General features: G+C 39.3%; 1 protein-coding gene across 1 annotated transcript in view; it reads right to left on the bottom strand.

Moving 5' to 3' along the window:
* Positions 1–13,098, bottom strand: part of LOC125034215 (protein NDRG3-like) — a gene marked incomplete at its 5' end in the record, with an annotated part of 14,292 nt that extends 1,194 nt beyond the window's left edge. Inside the window, 8 exon segments of the mRNA XM_047625920.1 lie at positions 1–1,707; positions 8,941–9,025; positions 9,426–9,542; positions 10,304–10,458; positions 11,007–11,148; positions 11,534–11,675; positions 12,028–12,131; positions 12,882–13,098. The exon segment at positions 1–1,707 is cut by the window's left edge and continues 1,194 nt beyond it. Of these exon segments, the coding sequence (XP_047481876.1) occupies positions 1,589–1,707; positions 8,941–9,025; positions 9,426–9,542; positions 10,304–10,458; positions 11,007–11,148; positions 11,534–11,675; positions 12,028–12,131; positions 12,882–13,098 (1,081 nt within the window).
* Positions 13,099–20,000: the final 6,902 nt, after the last annotated feature.

Genomic DNA, 20,000 nt, shown 5'->3' with positions numbered 1-20,000 from the left:
GCTGGTCTTTTTCTTTTTCCCTTGATACGAGGCACGCAGATGTAACACACTAAGTGAATAAGAAAAATAAAATATATATATGTATGTATATAATCACCTGTCTCAAAGTCTACCTAATAGCAAGCATATTGTCAACCTTTTGAGAGAAAAAAAATCAGATTGAAGTCTTCTTTTACAAAGCTTTCCCCTAAACAAGGCAGTTCTGGCTGCAGTGCCTTCAATCAAACTTGACTAGATTGCCTCCACTTCACAAGTTCTTTCATTATTGGATGGAACGTGCAGTCCTCTGTGCTTAACTCACTTTGCAACATCCTTAAACACATGGCTTTTCGTCTAATATTAAAAGAAATATAAGATAAAAAGAGTTTCTTCTAAAAGAAACGTATAAAAAATAAGAAAATCAATAAAACCCAGTTCACAATGCTACGCAAGATCGTCTTTAAAATTATGGAAAGTGTGTTGGTCTTAGAAAAGATAGAAAGGGAGGATAAAAGAATAGGAAAATGGCATCACTAAGCATGTAGCATTATTAAAATTTGTGCTACCTGGTCTACTGTATACAATGGTGGGACTACTTTCTCTTGTAACGACTACAGCAATTACGTCTCTCTTTCCTACAGCTTTACTGATGGCTTTAGCAGTAAAGACTCAGCTAGTTGAAATCAGGAAATAGTACTCACTATCAGCATAGAAAGAAAAAAGTCCAACAGCATAAATATAATACCGATAATTTCATATACTTATGTGTGTCTGTATGTGTGTGTGTGTGAGCATCTCAAACAGTATATATATATATATATATATATATATATATATATATATGTTTATATGTATATATAATAGATAAATGGCAAACATTGCACATATATAATATATTATATATACACATACATGATACACACACACATGCACATACATACATTCATTTATACATATTCTATTGTATGAACAAAATTCTCTTCTACTATTTCATCATTTAGCTTGCAGGATGCCAATAAAAAGCTAAATAACCTTCAGAAATCAGAGGACCAAAGATTAGTGGCACCTTCCTGTGCTCTCTGACAGTGACAAAGGCTACAGTTTTCTTCGTCTGATGTAGAACCCATAACAAATAAACATTAATTACCAACAACTGAATATTTCATTCCATTCCAACCTTTAAATACTTTTGAGATTGAAACAAATTTGTTAACATGGGAAAACAATGTCTTCCTTGTCATGAACCATAAGAAAAAAGTTAAAAAAAAAAAAAAAAATGAAAGAAAGAAAACCAAAGACTTTTGTCTATAATCTTCAAAATTTTAACAATAAAAAGTCGCGTCACTTATCGTAAAATAAACCTTTCTCCATATTAAGAAAAAATTCTTTGGTCTCCCCTTCACCTCAAAATGGAGGAGGACGAGAGAAAATACGTTTCTCTCTGCCTCCTCCTACAACAACAGAGATGACGTCCAATCTTACGTAATTGTCGTCGCTAAAATAAAAAATACAGAGACATGATAAAAAAATTACATATCACCATAGTCCATATCACACACTGTTCCACATCTTTCTCCCGGATCGTGACTCGCAATCACCGAAGCGTCGTTCAAACTGTAGGATTTTGTAGGGGGTTTTCCGTGATGCGAATATCCTTGACACTGGTTGTGGAGCCATTAACTGAGTTTAAGGATGCCTGTCTGGAGCCAATGCCGCGACTGTGGACCGCTGGAAGAGACACAAAGAGTCGAGTAAGGATTAGGCAAAACGATATGCATTAATTAAGTTTCTCTTAAGGTAGCCCTGATACAAGTGACTTTTCTCTTTCTTTTTTTATACTTTTTTTTCTTACAATATGGAAAGATGATTTTAAATCCTGAACTTTGAGGTGTTATGAGCATTACTTAAAAACAGCAATCCATAAACTAAAACATGTTTTCTATGTATGACTGCCTTTAATACCACTGAAAAAAACAAAGGATGAGCATAACAAATGGCAAAAAAATGAGCTCATTCCTTTGAACAGCAAACATTGTGGTAAATCATGAGCACTGAGTGTCTCCAATTAATTGTTAGTGTCCAGTTACCGCCCGTCATGCAAGAGGGACGACTAATGGAAATTTTGTTGCATGACATTGCAAGCACTCAATTAAATCATGCATCTATTAACACTTCTGCAGTGTTCAAACTTTACTATGATGAGGATTCTTTCCAGGAAGTACATTTTGTTTGCAATGCTCAAGTCATGCAAATAGTAATACAAATATTGCAAATAACTTTCTATATAATTATATACATATACACACATACATAACATATATATATGCATAACACACACACACATATATATATATATATATATATATATATACATACACATACACACACATACATATACATATGTATACACATGTATACATACATATTTATATATACATACATTTTATATATATATATATATATATATATATATATATGTATGTATGTATATATATATATGTATATATATGTATGTATGTATGTATGTATGTATGTATGTATATATGTATATATATGTATGTGTATATATATATGTATATATGTATACATATATATATGTATACATATATATATGTATATATATATATGTATATATGTATATATGTATATGTACATATATGTATATATATATCTATATGTGTATATATATATGTATACATGTGTGTATATGTACATATATAATGATATATATTTATATGCATATATGCATATATATACATAAGATAACACACTGAATTACTATCACACTCATGCATCACTAAACTAATTGTCTGCATTCAGTATATCAAAAAAATATATATTTATTATGTGGTCTTGTCTGTTTGTGTAAAGAGTTGATTAAATAAAAAATGAACATGTATATGTAATTATCAGTACACATATATACACATAGATAAATAAATATATGCATATATGCATATATGAATATTTGAATATATAAATATACGGATATAGTAATATAAAGAAATAAATATATGAATACATGAATATATAGCTATATTCCTATATAAATATATAAATATGTACATATGTACATATATACATATGTAAGTACATAAATATATAAATATATACATACTTACATAAATATATGCACATACAAATTTATGAGTGTATGTTTGTGTCCATGCATGTGTGTGCATGTGTGTGTGAGTGCATGTGAGTGCTTAGAGCCAGTTCAATAATCTGCAGCTGCCATATATACAGCAGTAGTCTTCCAACTTTGGAAAAATGTAAAAACTTCCTGCCTTGTCCCTGTTCTCTTGAGTCATTGTTTCCTGACCCAATTATCCAGCCTAAAATAATAATGATAATAATGATAATAATGATAATAATGATAATAATAATAATAATAATAATAATAATAATAATAAAAACTAAAACTTTCACCAAAACAGATAGAAGATTAAAACTTGAATATCCAGATGCCATCATTTCTTTCCTCTTCTCCGAGTAAATTTCATCAGGCTAGGACGGACAAGAGGACAAACACAGAAGAATATGCACGTAAACTGACAAAGAGTGCAAAAAAGTACTATTGTGTGCTATGTAGAGAGATTAACAAATGGCCCAGGAAACACAAGAGACACAGAAGACACAAAATAGATAAAAAGAGACAAACACACATAGTCACATGAGCACAAGTAAAAGTTACTAGAAAAGTTATAGCTACGCACAGACTTAGAGGAAAAATAATAAAGATAGAGACCGAGAGAGAAGGAGAGAAATAAAATATGACACGAAACCATACACTGAGAGAGTAAAATATTCTCTATGTTAGTTCATGGTTCATTGTAGCTACTGAGTTTCTACAGTGTTCAGGAAACAAGTGGCTGTGAAGATGTATTGTAAAAAAAAAGTCAAAGAATGAAGCATTTGGAGAGAACGGAGATAATGAGGATTGGGAGAAAGATGAGAGATAGAGAAGAGAAGGAAGAGAGGATGAGGAGGAGAAGGTAAAGAGACTAAAGGAAGAGAGGAGGAGGAGGAGGAGGAGAAGGTAAAGAGACTAAAGGAAGAGAGGAGGAGGAGGAGAAGAAGGTAAAGAGACTAAAGGAAGAGAGGAGGAGGAGGAGGAGGAGAAGGTAAAGAGACTAAAGGAAGGAGGAGGAGGAGGAGGAGGAGGAGGAGGAGGAGGAGGAGGAAGAGAAGAAGGAGGTGGAGGAGGAGGAGGAGGAGGAGGAGGATGGAGGAGAGGAGGAGGAGGAGGAGGAGGAGGAGGAGGAGGAGGAGGAGGAGGAGGAGGAGGAGGAGGAGGAGGAGGAGGAGGAGGAGGAGGAGGAGGGGAGGAGGAGGAGGAGGAGAGAGGAGGAGGAGGAGGAGAAGGAGGAGGAGGAGAGAGAAGAAGGAGGGGGAGGAGAAGGAGGAGAGGAGAGGAGAGGAGAGGAGAGGAGAGGAGGAGGAGGAGGAGGAGGAAGGAGGAAAGAGGAGGAGGAGGAAGGAGGAAAGAGGAGAGAGAAGGGGATAGGGGAGGGAGATGGAAAAGTGAAGAATGTGTTATTGTATAGTTACCCCACTGCAATTTGCGCTAATGCTTTTCCCAAAATATGTCTCCACACTCCTACTTTTTTCTAAGTTCTGTTAACATAGATTAATGACAAAATGTGTGAATAGTACAGAAAATAGCAAACCCAAGAAGTAGAGCATTATAGTGAATTTACAAGTCATTTACAATGTGTAAAACAGATTACTATAGACATAGACCACAGAAGTAGCATCTAACTGCATGCAAAGCAAAGATTGCATGATCATGCAGTCACACAAGCATAATAAGAGAGAGGAAAGTTAAAGCTATGTACCTGTATGTTAGGCCTGGCTAAGTTGCTGTAAATCTTCCTACTTAAAAACTAAATGTATTTCTTCCCATTAAAATAATTCCATTATCATTATCTCAACTAAAATAACATTACTAGAGGAAACACTATGATTTTAACTAGAAACTATAACCAGAAGATAGTATCATATACTAACAACTAAGTTAAAGACAGAGTGAGCTATTCGGTAAACTAGTATCTATATTTTGCATGAAATAACAGGTGATAATCATAGAGCAATATTCTTATTCTTCTCTTGTAAGGAAAAGTATATCAGCAACATTCTAGTCCTAATAAAGATAATTTGTGAAGGAACAGATTTCATTTTCCCCTACAATGATGGCAAATACAGAATCCAATCTTATAAAATTCTCTGTGCACAAAGAGAAGAAAATTCTGTTTATACGGATTTACTTTTCCCCCTTGATAAAAATTCAGCAATTTTTCAGCATAAAGTTTTGCATCACGCTGAAAGACTAATCTGTTGCTGATGATTCTAGTTGAATCTAAGCAAGCCTCAATTACCTAAGAGGAAAATCCAATAATTAATGAAATTTAAAGCAACTTCAAAAAATGAAATGGATATTCTTTTCATGTGATCTCTTATTTAGAGATACCACAAATTTGGTGACAATTAAATCTCTCTTGAATTGTCCAAAGTCCCCTTCGAAAAAGAGAAAAATATCTAACAAAATGGCCATTAGAGAACAGACAGTATCAGATATTATGATAATACTTAGAAACCACAAAATGAAAAGAAGAAAAAACTAAATAAATAAGATGATGATAACAATAATGTTTCTTCTGTTTTCCTTTACATTAGGTTGAGAGTATGTATGTATATCTGAAAATCCACAGCTCAACACATGCTATATTAAGTCTGAGTATGTGCAACTGCATAGGTATTTTAGCAAAACTACAAACGTATGTCTGATATTGTTCACAAATATGAATGTGTGTGAAATAGAATACTAGTAGGAACATAAATAATTTCATGTCTGTGTTAGTGTGAAATAAAATCATCAACATGGAAAAAAATCCAATATAGAATGTGTATCAGAACACAGAGACAAAAATAATACAGAAACATACAAAAAATTTACCAAAGAACACCAGTACATCATTGGGTACTGTTGATACAAACAAAAGAACAGAAAAGAAATAAATCTTATAGGAGAATGGCAAGTGTGAAGTCACACATACTCACCACTAGACCACTGATGATAAATCAACTGAAGCAAGAGACATTCACTTAAAGCTCGAAACCATCTCACCGAAGCATGCAATGCACTATCTACACACATTTTTTTACCTGTCGCGCAACTTTACCCAAGCAGGTGTTAAAATGGCATGACTGGTGGCACCTAATCCACATCATTCAGTGCAAAAAGCAAAACGATTCTGAACGTCTAAACTAAATCACTTGTGAGAAAAAGTATTTGTAATGTACAGAGCTAATGTCAAGAAGATGATGAATGGATGAATGTGCACTTTGGCAGAAATTAGTCAACATCAAAAAAATAAGAATAAACCTGAATGACTGGGAGGGAGGGAGGAGAGAAGCCGATACGAAAGACGAAACTGTGAATTAACGCAAGAGTATGAAAGAGCAAATGAGAGGAAGAAGCTGACCACTTGTCATCTCCTACGTGCAGAGGCCAATGACCAGAACAGCATTGCTAGTTAGAAGGGCAGAGTAACGCTTACAAATTCCATTACAGACAAGTTCTCACTTGGGAGAACATACCTGTGTTTTAGTAATTTTCAATGTATTATTCAATGTGTTACAATCACCTTTATTGTACTGTATGACAGTAGTGATTTTAGACTCTTAAAGTAATGAGAAAATCTTTTTTTTACATTTAAGAAAATTAATCACTTCTTGAATCTTATGCTAGAGGGACAAAAGCACTAGCAATGTCATTTCTTGTGGTCCTAAAATGAGTCAACGAAAACAGCAACTGCTAAAACAAACATCAAATTCGATCTTATCCCTGGGGGGAGGGAGGGGGGGAACCATGTACTAAAACTGCTATAATAACAGTCTTGGTATGAGGCAGCACGACAGGTATGAGGTTAGTTCAAATGCTGCCCGAAATAAACTGAAACTTACACAAAGCTTGTTTTTTTTGATGATGTGTGATGCGTTCAACACGATTTACCTTCTCCAATCGACACAGCGGAAGACCGGCGGGATCCACTCACCGCTTGGGGTTTAGGGGGAAACTATCTTTACCATCGACGGACATTGTGAAGCTTTTATGATAAAAATATTATAGTCAAAGAGAGTTAACATGCCTGGATCAACCAACCCTCTCTTTTCTCTTTATATTGTGACAGAAAATTTAAATCTATATCTAATGAAACTTGTTTATAGCTCGACACAAAACTAGACAATCTGTAAACATCTTTTAAACTCCAGGTCAAATTTCATGGAGATTACTTCGAAACTCTCCATCAAGAACCTTAATTTTCCTTTACATACACAATGAAATTAAGACAAGACACGGAAGCAAAGTAGCAGTGATATTTAGTAAGTAGCAGACAAGTGAATATAGTAGAGTATACGTGGTTGTGTGACTATGATGCAAATATATTTCCTACTGCCTTTTCTAGCAGACCATTAGCAAAGTTCTTTTCTAAATGCATGAAATGTAAATTTTCCCCTAAATTATAGACAATGTCTCATCCGTATGTAAATTATTTAATTTACCATACTGGAATACCTAGCTCTGGATCTATCAGAAATGTATTATCAAAGGCATCTCTACACTAGCAATAACAGCTTGCAAAACTTTCATGAAATCTTAACATGTAATATAACACATTAAAAAGCTGATATATATTTCACATGAGATCCTAAAATTACTGAATGTCCATTAATAAATAGTCTTTGAAATCACTTATCTGTCCATAATATAGGATAACAACCACAACAAAACACCTTTCTAACCTGTTCAATAATACTTACCACATACGTACATGGAATTAGAAATCAAACAGAAATTTGTAATGTATAACCTGCCACACATAATGTTCAGAATTTTTATCTTCTAAATATCTTCCTAAAATTCAATTCTTCTCTTAAGAATATCAGAACAATAAAAAGAATCCAGGTAAATCCCGAATGCTCTGAGGAAAGGCGTTGAAACCTGAAAAGGCCCTTGAAGCCAACAGCGGCAGGAGAAACAGCATCAGCAATAAACATTAAGCATTTGTTTAAGGCTCTGAAATCCGCTGAGATAAGCAATGAAGCTCAGAGAGTCAAGTAGTTTGATCACTCCATTAAGAAAAGGATTTAATATTCCATATGTTAACTTTAAATGCTGTGATAGTTAATTTTTTCTTCATGTTAAATAAGAAACTAGCATCTCTGAGTTATGAGAGAAGTTCATGCCCAGAGTTGGTAAAGCTAAAGACTTGAGATAGGAAAGAAAAGTGCAAAATTTGACTTAGAACTTTATACACTAATGTTCCTTACTGCCTATGTTTCATCATTCATCCTATGAACTTGACTAATGTCCACTCAGTTCTTTTATATAATGTTGACTTGATTCAAAAAAAATATTATATTAACTTCCAAAATGTATTATTATAAAGATGTTAAGCTCACTATGCAAAATGATTGATCATTTTCCCTTGAGCAAACATGAATAAATCAAATGAGACAAATCAATAACTTTGTGCACAAACCACATTAAATTCAAGCACACGCACACTCAACACAAAAATTTGTGCACCTACCTACAATTACATTTATACTCTTACATTCATCAATTTACTGGATCATATACTCGTATCCTCACATCTTTAAGTAGAATACTCTTTACAAAGCCATGGTATATTTTCCTCTTGTACTCAATTATTTGTTTATCCACACACCAATACTACTACTCAGAGGCAAAACTAAACCTGCCCACAGTACTCAAGAACACCTGCCACACTTCCAAACACAATCTTAAACGACAAACACAACAAGACCCACATCCACACACCCACCCACTCCCTACACTCTATACTTAGATTGCCCACAAATGCCATTACGCCATCCTGCTCTGCTCTCCTATACTGTTAAGCATATACTGTCCCCTCTCTAGCACCACCTTACCATAGCCTTGACCCTGCAGGAAGAGTCGGAAAGCTTCCACCACTTTCCCTGGGGCCTCATCAATCACCAGTCCACAGTCTTGAATCTAGAAGTGACACAGGAGGAATAAGAAACAAATACTTGATAGTTTTATCTGATGGTGATTCCATTCTTGTATGGCATGGTCTTAGAGTGAGGGAGAAAGATACTGTTAGACAGCTAGTTTTGTGCTTATCCAGGTATACATAAGGACTAGGGCTCAGAAGGGAATTTTTGTCAAAGCATATAAATAGGACCAAATTCTTCTTACCTCATTTTTTGGAATAGGAAAAAAATGCATATATATATATATATACTAATATATTCATGTAAATAAAAAAATATACAAGTGATATTCTTCTCTCAAGTGTATTTCAGCAAAATAAAATACAGTGTACTCTTAAACCGAAAGCACACAAGACTAAAACCATTGAAAAAAAACAACAAAAAAAACAACATCAAATTACCTTCATCCATGTAGACAAAGTTGGGTCAAGTCTTCCATTGAAGGTGACTGTATCATCCACATGGGGAGAGTGGTTGGCAGTGATGTTCAACACTTGGGTCCTGATCATTCGCACATCCTGGAATAATGGTAAGTGTTGTAGAATAGAGGGAATTACATTGCATATAGACTTTAAACTATTTCTATATTACAGGTTTAAGCCTGTAATATAAAAAATGTCTCTCCCTAATGAGGAATGTTTAATACAAACCACAATTAAATCAGATAAAAGTTTATGACTTACACCATGAACAGCAAACACAAAATAGTTTGATCTTAACAAGCCCTTAGTATATGAGAAGGCCATTTGAAGATTTAACTCACTTATGCCAAGTACATGCACTGTCCACTACACCTTGGTTTTGTCTATTTTGTTTACACATAGATGGCTTCACAAGCACTTAGTCATCAGGTGTCTACAATTATTCCTACCTGACGGACCTCACCTGCTTACCCCCTTCCTTGAATTTCCAGGAAAAAAAGTTATTTCTAATACTATCATTACCATTATCAGTGCTAATATAATTACTGATATTATCATCATAATGTTTTTTAACATTCAAACATTAATTTTTTTCCTGGACTCAAAACAAATCATACCAAAATTAGACTTCAATAGCAAATCTATCACAGTTGCTGAAAAGATGGGAAAAATCATTGTTTATTTACAACAAAATAATCCAGGGAAAAGAGAAGTCTAAAAATCACCGCAGTAAAATGCAGCATAATGTCTAACTTAGTGAATCAATAACCTAATCCCAGTATTATTCTGAGGAACCAAAAAGCCTGTTCTTTTGACTCAAAGCTGTAAAAACAATTAATGCTTAACAATGTCAATACCTTCTTCTTGTTGGGGTCAAGCTCTCGCACAATGTTGAGGTCAGTCCGGCGAATGTACGAGTCAACAAGCAGGCCAAGGTTCGTAGCATTCAGAGCCTTCTCGAAGTGTTGCCTGTACACAGTCACCAGATCTTGGTTGCATTCCTCCAACTTTCCTATTTGTAGAAGAAATGATGATCATAAAAATCCAATGAAAAGTAGTGTAAGGAAAGTATAAAAGAAAGGTGAAGGAGAGTAAAACTAAAACAGGGGGTAAGGTAAAGGAAAACTAGAAGAAAATAATAAAAATAGATAAATAAAAACAAGACTGAATTCTGAAACCAATATGAAAATATAAAAATATGTATATGAAAAAAGTAAATAAATATAAAATATTAATATGAAAAAAAAAGAAAAATTGATCAAAATATTGAAAACACTAGTTTTCAAATGCTAATAATAATGATAACCTGTTATACCTTCAATTTAGCTTGAGGTTTGCACACAAGAAAATAATATTCTTCATTTCCCCTGTACTGAATCTAAGAAAATGATGACCACTTACAAAAAAAAAAAAAAAAAAAAAAAGTAAGGACAAAAATATTTATCACCTTCCAATAACAAAATTTAGAAAAGGAGAAAAACATGAAACTACAAACCTGAAACACTACTCTAGCCCCAAATACTCCCACATCCCAAAATCGAAGCTAAACTTGTCTCTTACCAAAATGATGCCAGAGGAGGTAGTCAACAGTGCCCGTCGTCATCGTTCCAGAGCGGAGGTGTCGGATGTTGAGCTTCTGGTAGCCCCATTCAATCCATCCAGCTTGGGTTGAAGAGCAGTTGATGAGAACCAGAGCATCAACCTGGGGAGGACAGGGAAGAAGTTTAATGAAAGATATAAACAAAAATATAACACAGTATAGAAGCCACTGTACCCCTATGCTTGTTGCCTTTTTATCAATTTCATTTTCTTCTTTTTATGATCTTCCATAATCCTTGTTTTGTAACATTTCGTCATACTACAAATGAGTAATGTTGAACATCTTTATATAAATTTACTCTTGTAGGATACAACAGAAATATTTCAGAATCTAATTTACCAGCAGGAAAAATATACGAATAGTAATTCCTCTTTCTTCTCCATATACAAAATGAGATTCATCTTATATCACTATCCGTTCTAACAAAAAAATCCCCAAAATCAACAGAAGGGAAAGAAACATCGCACCAAAGATGCACAGCACTCACATCTGCAGGATACTTGGTGGCATAGCGAGAGAGGATATTAGCGCCAAGACCCACGCCAAAGCCAATGAAAGTTCGAATGTGGAAGTGACTCTTGACACAGGTAATTGTCTCGGACAATTCCTCCATCGTTGGGTAGACATAGCTGTTTGATAAGATACACATATATTGTAAATTAGACAGATTTCTAAATTATAAGATGAGAGAATCTAATTTTTGCAAACTATTTAGTTGAAAAACAAAATTAATATGCAAAAATGGGAAATATACCAAAACATATTTACTAACCACTGCAAAGAAAATACATAATATATACCCTACACAATACATACAATATAATATCTACAGAAAAAACTGAATCATACAAATTAATCTGGTTACACTGAATAATAAATATTAATAATAAACAATGACAAAAAATAAATAGGCATATGTCAATAAAATAATAACAATAAACGCAAAAACATGAATGGCTACAATACAACAACGCTGTTTACCCTTCCGGCAGAGTGGGTGCTCCTTCCTCCTGTCCGGGCGCATTCACGTGTACAATGCAGAAGTTGTTGACAATGTTCCTCATCTCAGGATAAAGGAAAAATGCCTGAAAATGGAAAGATGAAGATGAAGCACAAAATAACAATTTTCATGGCATGGGTGAATACTGATATAAGTGAAATGACAGGATTGAAAATCGTTCATTTGTTGTCTAATCTTTGCTCTCTTGTGTTCATGTTGCCTCACACTATGCAAACTATGGCTTACTATTATTACCATTCTCTCTTACTTTCTATCACTTTTTCCAATTTCGCTCTCTCTCTCATCTTTGTCTTCCTCAATACCTTTCTATCCTCTCTCCCTTGTTTTCTAATTCCACTTTTCTATGACTATTTCTCCCTTCCTCTCTTATTCCCACTATTTTCCCATCCACATCTTTCCTCCTACTTCTCACCTCCTTCTAATCTTTCCATTCTGCCTTTCCTTTGGTTAATACCTTTCTCACTCTCTATTTAGACATTCTTTTTATTCCTCCTTTCTCCCTCTTTCTCTCTTCCTATCATATTTCACAATTCTCTTCTCTCCCTCTTTCCTCCTTTTCTAATTCTCTTCTCTCCCTCTCTCCCCCTTCTTTTCTAATTCTCTTCTCTCCCTCTCTCCCCCTTTCTTTCTAATTCTCTTCTCTCCCTCTCTCCCCCTTCTTTTTGAATTCTCTTCTCTCCCTCTTTTTCGTTTTTCTCCTAACTCTCGTCCCCTCCCTCTTCCTCCCTCTCTCCCATTTCCTATTCCCACTCCTCTTGCCCACATTCCGTGCTCCCTCTCTCCTCCCTTTCCATTTCCCCTCAACACCACCTACCTGGAAGTTGGTGACATGGTTGAGTCCGAGATCGTGGTAGGTCAGAATAACTGGCTTGGAAGTGTCGCCGGTGATAGCCACCGTGATGGGGCCATGTCGCGTTTCCACCGTCTCCTTGTTTCCGGCCGACCCATCCTCGCTCAGCGTGCGAGCGTTGGCCACGGAGAGCTGGACGTGGCGCAGCTCAATGTCATCCAGGGCATCGCTTGGCATGGTCCTAGAAAGGGAGAGGAAGAGAATGCACAAGTTAATAGGTGTTGTTGCCAAATAGGATGTGATAATACAGGATGATCTACAAGGTTTGATGATCATGGAGAAAAAAGTGGGTTATTGGGGTGAAAGTGAATCTGAATATGAGAAACAGTGTATGTGACTGCAAGAGAAAGACTGAGCAAGCAAACGAGACAGACAGAAAGAGAGAAGAGAGGAGGGACAGGAGAGAGGACAAAGAGAGAGAGAGAGAGAGAGAGAGAGAGAGAGAGAGAGAGAGAGAGAGAGAGAGAGAGAGAGAGAGAGAGAGAGAGAGAGAGAGAGAGAGAGAGAAAAGAGAGAGAAAAGAGAGAGAGAGAGAGAGAGAGAGAGAGAGAGAGAGAGAGAGAGAGAGAGAGAGAGAGAGAGAGAGAGAGAGAGAGAGAGAGAGAGAGAGAGAAAACAAGCCCGTGGAAATGTGTGTCACGAATCAAACTCACAATATCATAACAAGCCTATGAATTCACTCTTAACATATAACATCTGCTGACCCACTAAAATAACCCAATAAACAGCCAAACCACTACACAAGAAATAAACACACACAAACCAAAATCAAGCAACACAAGAAATCGGTAAATTCCCTTATCACCATAATCAATAATCCACATTTCCCGACCCTCTCCCCTCCACTCTTAAATACCCATCAATACCCCCATCTCTACAATCTCTACGTAACTCACCTCATCTCCCCTTTACTAAAACACAACTCCAAGTCAACTCCAGCTTCTTAATTATCTTAAAATCCCTCAATTATCCTCCCAAACGCCAATTTCACTTATGCCGTGCTCTCGCCTCCTGCTTTCCCCTCAAGCGAGAATGTAAACAAAGCGAAACACGCGGTGAGGGGAACGGAAGGAAGGAAGGACGAGGGGAAGAAAAAAAGAGATAATTTTGGTGGATGGCTTGGTCTGAGGGAAGAGGGAGGATGTGTAATAAATGGAGGAATAAAGGAGAGACAGGAAAAGATAGGTTGGAAGTGAGAAAGCGAGGAAGGAAAGGGGAAAGGAGAAAATGTTGTGTGTGATACAAAGGCCTGGTGAAGATAACTGACTTACACAAGGGAAACCGAGCTCAGTAGAATGGAAAGTTGTGAAATTTAGATAGATTTTATTATGTTCATCATAATAAATGCGCAGGATTATAACACATTTTTTTTTTTCGTAATCAAAAGTATCTAAATATTAGCACCAAATTTGAAATGAATGTGTGTGTGTATCAAAGTTCTTTTGTTATTTATGACTATCAAATCAGATTGATTCCTTTCATATGTCACTTTAACGATTCCGTTACATATACTACACATCCCAATTAGTTTTCATATAGGTTAAAAACAAAACAAACAAAAACAGTGACCCTCTCTTATTCCTCTCTCTCTCTTTCTCACTCATCAACTCATAAGTAAGTTTATATATAAAAAACACACACACGCACACGCGCACACACACACAGACAAAAAAACAGAGACACAGAGACACAGATTCTCCAATAAGATAAAAAAAACACTCAGGCCTATATAAGGATAATTTTCACCTGCCTATGTCCAAGCGGTCTACTTACAGGTCTAACGGCACTGGCACCTCATCATCGCCAAAGGTAGACTGCTGGAAGACAGCGGTCATCATGGTGAATAATCCAAATGTATGGAATTCTTGCTCTAAATAGTTCCGATGTTTTTTTCTTTCTTTCTTTTATTATGAATTATGTTTTACATACACTTTCTTCTTGATTTTCCCTTTTTTATCTTAGAAAACATACGTTATCATCTCAAACCTAATCCACAAACGTTTTCTATCTTTTTTATTTATTAGTCCCGTTTAAAAAACAACAACAAATTAACGAAGAACCAACACTGAAAACGATCTTCTTCTCGGGTCCAAAAGTGCACACTCGACCGCCACCCTTTTGAGACTGACCAAATAACTTTCTTTTACTTCCTTTTCAATTCACCACCAGAGCCATTATCTCCGTCTCCCTCCCTCTTTATCTCTCTCTCTCTCTCCCTATATCTCCTTCTCACAGGTCCTGAGGTTCAAGGACAAAACATGTTTTTACTCTAGGAAAGAGAGTGGATGTCGTAAGGGTGTTGAAGCAACGCAAGGGAATAGGAACTTCGCCCTTCTGGACTGCGCGCTTCGACGGTAGAACGTGTTATCCCAGGCAATCAGCTGACTAGAAAGTGGGTGTATGGGATGGAAGAGAATGGGGAATGGGAGGAGAATGGGGGTGGGTGAGTGAGTGGAGATAGAAGGGGAGTGGAGATAGAGCTAGATAGATAATAGATAGATAGATAGATAGAGAGAGAGAGGAAGAAGGGGAAAAAATGAGAGGAAAAAAGAAAAAAGAAAAAGAGAAGAAAAGGGAGAGAGGGAGGAAGAGAAGAGAAGGGAGAGAGGAGAAAAAGGGAGGGGAGAGAGGCGAAGCGAGGGGGGGTTTTTACAGTTAACTTTATTTTCCCGTGAGTGGCCAGTGAAAAATAAAGAAGGCCATGTGATAGCAGCTCCCTTTCACCACACACACCCTACCGCACCTGTCGTATGAAGTCAAGAGCCCCCTTTTCCCCTGCGCGGGGCTGGTGTTTTGTGATGAAGAGTTCGGGGGGAACGTATGGAAATTTTTTTGCAAGTTTTTGGTGAAAAGAATAGGGGTTTGAGAGGGGAGCCCAGACAAGTGCGGAGAGGGGGGAGGGGGGGGAAGGGAGGGGGAGGGGGAGGGAGGGGGGGGGATTGGGGGGGGGGAGGAGGGGGGGAGGGGGGGAGGAAGGGGGGGAGAGGAGGGAAGGAGGGAGAGGAGGGAGAGGAGGGGGGGGGGAGGGGGGAGGGGGGGGAGAGGGAGAGGAGGGGGGAAAGGGGGGAGGGAAAAGAGGGGGGAGGGAGGGAGGGAGGGAGAGGGAGAGGGGGGAGAGAAGGAGAGGAGAGAGGGGGGGGAGGGAGGGAGGGAGGGAAGGGGGGGGGGAGGGAAGGGGGGGAAAAGGGGGGATGAGAGAGAGGGGAGAGAGAGGGGGAGGGAGGGGGGGAGGGAAGGGAAGGAGGGGGGGAGGGAAAGAGAGGGAGGGAAAGGGCGGAGGGAGAGAGGGAGAAAGGGGGAGGGAGAGAGGGAGGGAGGGAGGGAGGGAGGGAGAGAGGGAGAGAGGGAGAGAAAGGAGGAGGGAGAGAGAGAAGGAGGGAAAAGGGGGGGAGAAGAGAAAAGAGAGTGATGAGGGGAGGGGAGAGGAGGGGAGAGAGAGAAGAGGGGCGAGGGGAGAGAGGGAAGGAAGGAGGGAAGGCGGGGGGGGGAAAGGGGGGGAGGGAAAGGAGGGGGGGGAAAGGGGGGAGGGAAGGAGGGAGGGGTGGGGGGGGAGGGATTTGGGGGGAGGGATGGGGGGAAGGGGGGAAAAGGGGGAAAGGGGGGGGGGGGGGAGGGAAGGGAAGGGGGAGGGAGGGGGGGAGGGAGGGAGGGAAAGGGGGGGGAAGGGGGAAGGGGGGAAGGAGGGAGGGAGGGAGGAAGGGGGGGGAGGGGGGAAAGGGAGGGGGGGGGGAGGGAGGGGGGGGGGGGAGGGGAGGAAGGGGGTAAGCAGGGAGCCGTTTTCGGGTTCCCACAAAATATCGCTTCGAACGCAAAAACAAACCCACTTTTCTTTTGTCCTCCTGTCCCTTTCCCCCTTTTTTAAAAAAATCCCCCCCCAAAAGCTCTCCAAATTTTTCTTTCTTTTCCTTTTCCTTTTTCTTCCCCCCCCCGCCCAACCCCCCTTTCACCCCCCTCCCTCCCTCCCTTTTTTTTTTCCCCTTTCCCCTCTCCCCCCCCCTTTTTCCCCCCCCTCCCCCCCTTTCCCCTTCCTTTTTTCCCCCTTTTCCCTTACCCCTTTGGCCCCAAAGTCCCCGGTAATTCAGGTGGTGAAGAATTCGTTGTCCGGGATAAATATGCGATTAACAGGGTTGTTCCCGGGAAAACGGGAGGGAAAAGATTTTGTTTATTGGGAAAATTGGGGGCAAGACGAAAATCAATGGCAGCCAGTGATGACACATTTTGGGGTCTCCTTCCCCTCTCGCTCTTTGCCCCTCTCTTCTTTTCTCTTTCTTACTTTCTTTCTTCTTTTCCCTTTTTTTTCTTTCTTTTCTCTCTTTCCTTTCTTTCTTTCTTTCTTCCCCTTTTTTTTTCTTTCTTTCTTTTCTTTCTTTTTTCTTTCTTTTCTTTTTCCCTTTTTTTCTTTTTATTTTTTTCTTTTTCTTTCTTTCTTTCTTTCTTTCTTTCTGTTTTTTTTCTCCTTTCGTCTTTTTTTCTCTCTTTCTGTCTTTTTTCTTCTTTTTTGTCTTTTCCCTTTTTCTCCCTTTTTGTTTTTCTTTTCTCTTTCTGTCTTTCTTTCTTTCTTTCTCTCTTTCTCTTTTTCTTCTTGTTTCTTTTCTCTTTCTGTCTTTCTTTTTCTCTTTCTTCTTTCTTTCTCCTTTTTTTTCTTGGCCCTTTTTTTTCTCCTTTTTTGTCTTTTTTTTCCCCTTTTTTCTGTCTTTCTTTCTCTTCTTTTGTTTTTTCGCTCTCGTTCTGTCTCGCTCTCTTTTGTCTCGCCCCTCCCTTTTTGTTCGCTCTCTTTTCTGTCCGCTCTCTTTCCCGTCTCGGGTCTCTTTTGTTTCGCCCCTTTTCCCCCTTTCGTCTTTTCCCTTCCCCCGCTCTCTTTTATCTGCTCTCTCCCCTTTCTCTTTCTCCAACCTCTCTTTTCTCTCTTTTCTCTCTCTCTCTTTTCTCTCTTCCCCTTTTCTCTCTTTCTCTCTCTCTTCTTCTCTCTCTTCTCTCTCTCTGTCTTCTGTTTTCTCTCTTGTTTTTTTGTCTCTCCCCTTTTTCTCTTCTCTCTGTTGTCTCTGTTCTCTTTTGTCTCTGTTTTTTCTCTGTGTCTCTGGTTTTCTCTGTGTCTCTTTTGGCCTTTTCTTGTGTCTCTGTGTCTCTGTCGTCTTGGGCTCTCTGTCTTCTTTCTCTCTGTCTCTCTGTCTCTGTCTCCCCACCGGGGCCCAAAAACCCTTTAAACCCAATTGGGGGACGGGCGGGGAACCCAAAAACTCACCGATCTTCAATGTCAAATCCTTCCCGTGAGACCAAAAAAAAATGTTTCGACCCATAAATAGGGTAAGCGGGAAGGGGGAAAGGGGGAAAAAGGGGGGGGGGGGGGGGAAGGGGGGAAAAGGGGGGGGGGGGGGTGGGGGGGGGGGAAGGGGGGGGGGGGAAGGGGGAAGGGGAAGGGGAGAGGGAAAAAAGGGGGAGGGAGGGGGGGAGGGGAAAAGGGGGAGGGAAGGGGAGGGGGGGAGGGGGGAAAGGGGGGGGGGGGGAGGGAAGGGGAGGGGGGGGGGGGGGAGGGAAGGGGAGGGGGAGGGGAAGGGGGGAAGGGGGGAGGGGGAAGGGGAAGGAGGGGGGGGGAAAGAGGGGGAAAATTGGGGGGGGGGGAAGGGGAGGGGGAAGGGGCCCCCCCCCCTTTCCCCCCCCCCTTTTCCCCCCCCCTTCCCCCCCCCCTAGTGAGAGGGGGAGGGGGGGGGAAGGGAAAAGGGAGGAGAAGGGAAAAATGAATGGGGGTATGGGGAAGGGGGTTTAGGGAGAGGGGGAAGAAAATTTAGGTTTACGTAGAACAAAAGGGATTTTTTTTAAAATGAGGGACGAAGAAAAGGCCCATGGGGTGGGGGGGGGGGGGGGGGGGTTTGGGACGAACCCAAAAAAAGGGGGAAAGGGGAGGGGGGGGGAGGAGGGGGGAGGGGGAAGAGGGGGGGGGGGAGAGGGGGGATGGGGGAGGGGGAGGGGGAAATTAGGTTCTGGGGAAAGGGTGGAGAGGGAGGAAAAGGGGGAGGGGAAAAGGGAAAAAAAGAAGAGGGGGGATATACATTTGAAGATAGAAAAAGACCAGACCCATTTCCATTTGTTTTCATATAGGGGGCCGAGGATATAGGGGGGAGAGGAGAACCCAAAAAATAAAAAAAAGGAAAAGAAAAATGCGGGAAACCAAAAGGTAAAAAATTTTAAAAAAATAATTAAAATAATATTAAAAATTAACAATTAAAATTTAAAAAAAAAATAATTTAAAAATATAATTAAAACGAAAAAATTTAACCCCCCCCCGAAGTTTTAGCCCAATTTAGGAGGGTTTTGGGAAAGCTTGATCGAACCCCGGGTTAGGGGTCTTTTTTAGGTTTTATCGGTTTAATTTTTTTTTTTCCCCCCCCTTTTATCATCACACCCTCGGTTTTCCCTATCTCATTATCACACATTTTTCATTATCTTTATCATCACCATCACCCTTTACCCCTGTCCCCCCGTCCCCCCTATAAACTTCATCAACCCCCTTACCCTCGTCAAAATCGTCATCCCCCCTATTTTATCCCTCGTATCACCCCACCCCCAAAACCCCCAAAATTTATCCCACCACCCCCCACCACCACCACCCACCCACACCCCACCCCCCCAACCCCCCTCCCCCCCACCACCCCACCATCCCCCCCTCACCCATCCCCTCATCGACCAGCTTCGAGGCAAGTCGCCTTTCCCTCTTGAAGCGGTTTTTGAGAAGAGTTGTATATTTTTTTTCCAGTGAAAAAAAACGATCCCGGGGGGCGGCCCGGGGGTGCCCTTGTTGATGATGACGATTATTTTGATGATAATGATTATGATCCCTTTAAAGATGGTGTTGGTTGTAACAACAATAACAAGAATAAAATAGCCCCTAATAATAACAATAGCCATAATAATAACCATAATAATAATAATAATAATAATAATAATAAAAATAATAACGCAAACAACAACAGCAACCCAAAAACAACCAAAAAAATAATAATACCAACCCTCAAAATAAATTTAATTTAAAAACATCTAACAATGACCCTTTACCGGGGATCATACAAAAAAAAAAAAAAAAACCCC

Source organism: Penaeus chinensis, chromosome 17 (assembly GCF_019202785.1).
Source record: "Penaeus chinensis breed Huanghai No. 1 chromosome 17, ASM1920278v2, whole genome shotgun sequence".
NCBI classification, from domain to species: Eukaryota; Metazoa; Arthropoda; class Malacostraca; order Decapoda; family Penaeidae; genus Penaeus; species Penaeus chinensis.
Note: the sequence above shows the minus strand (reverse complement) of the source record. Positions and strands in the feature narration are given on the sequence as shown.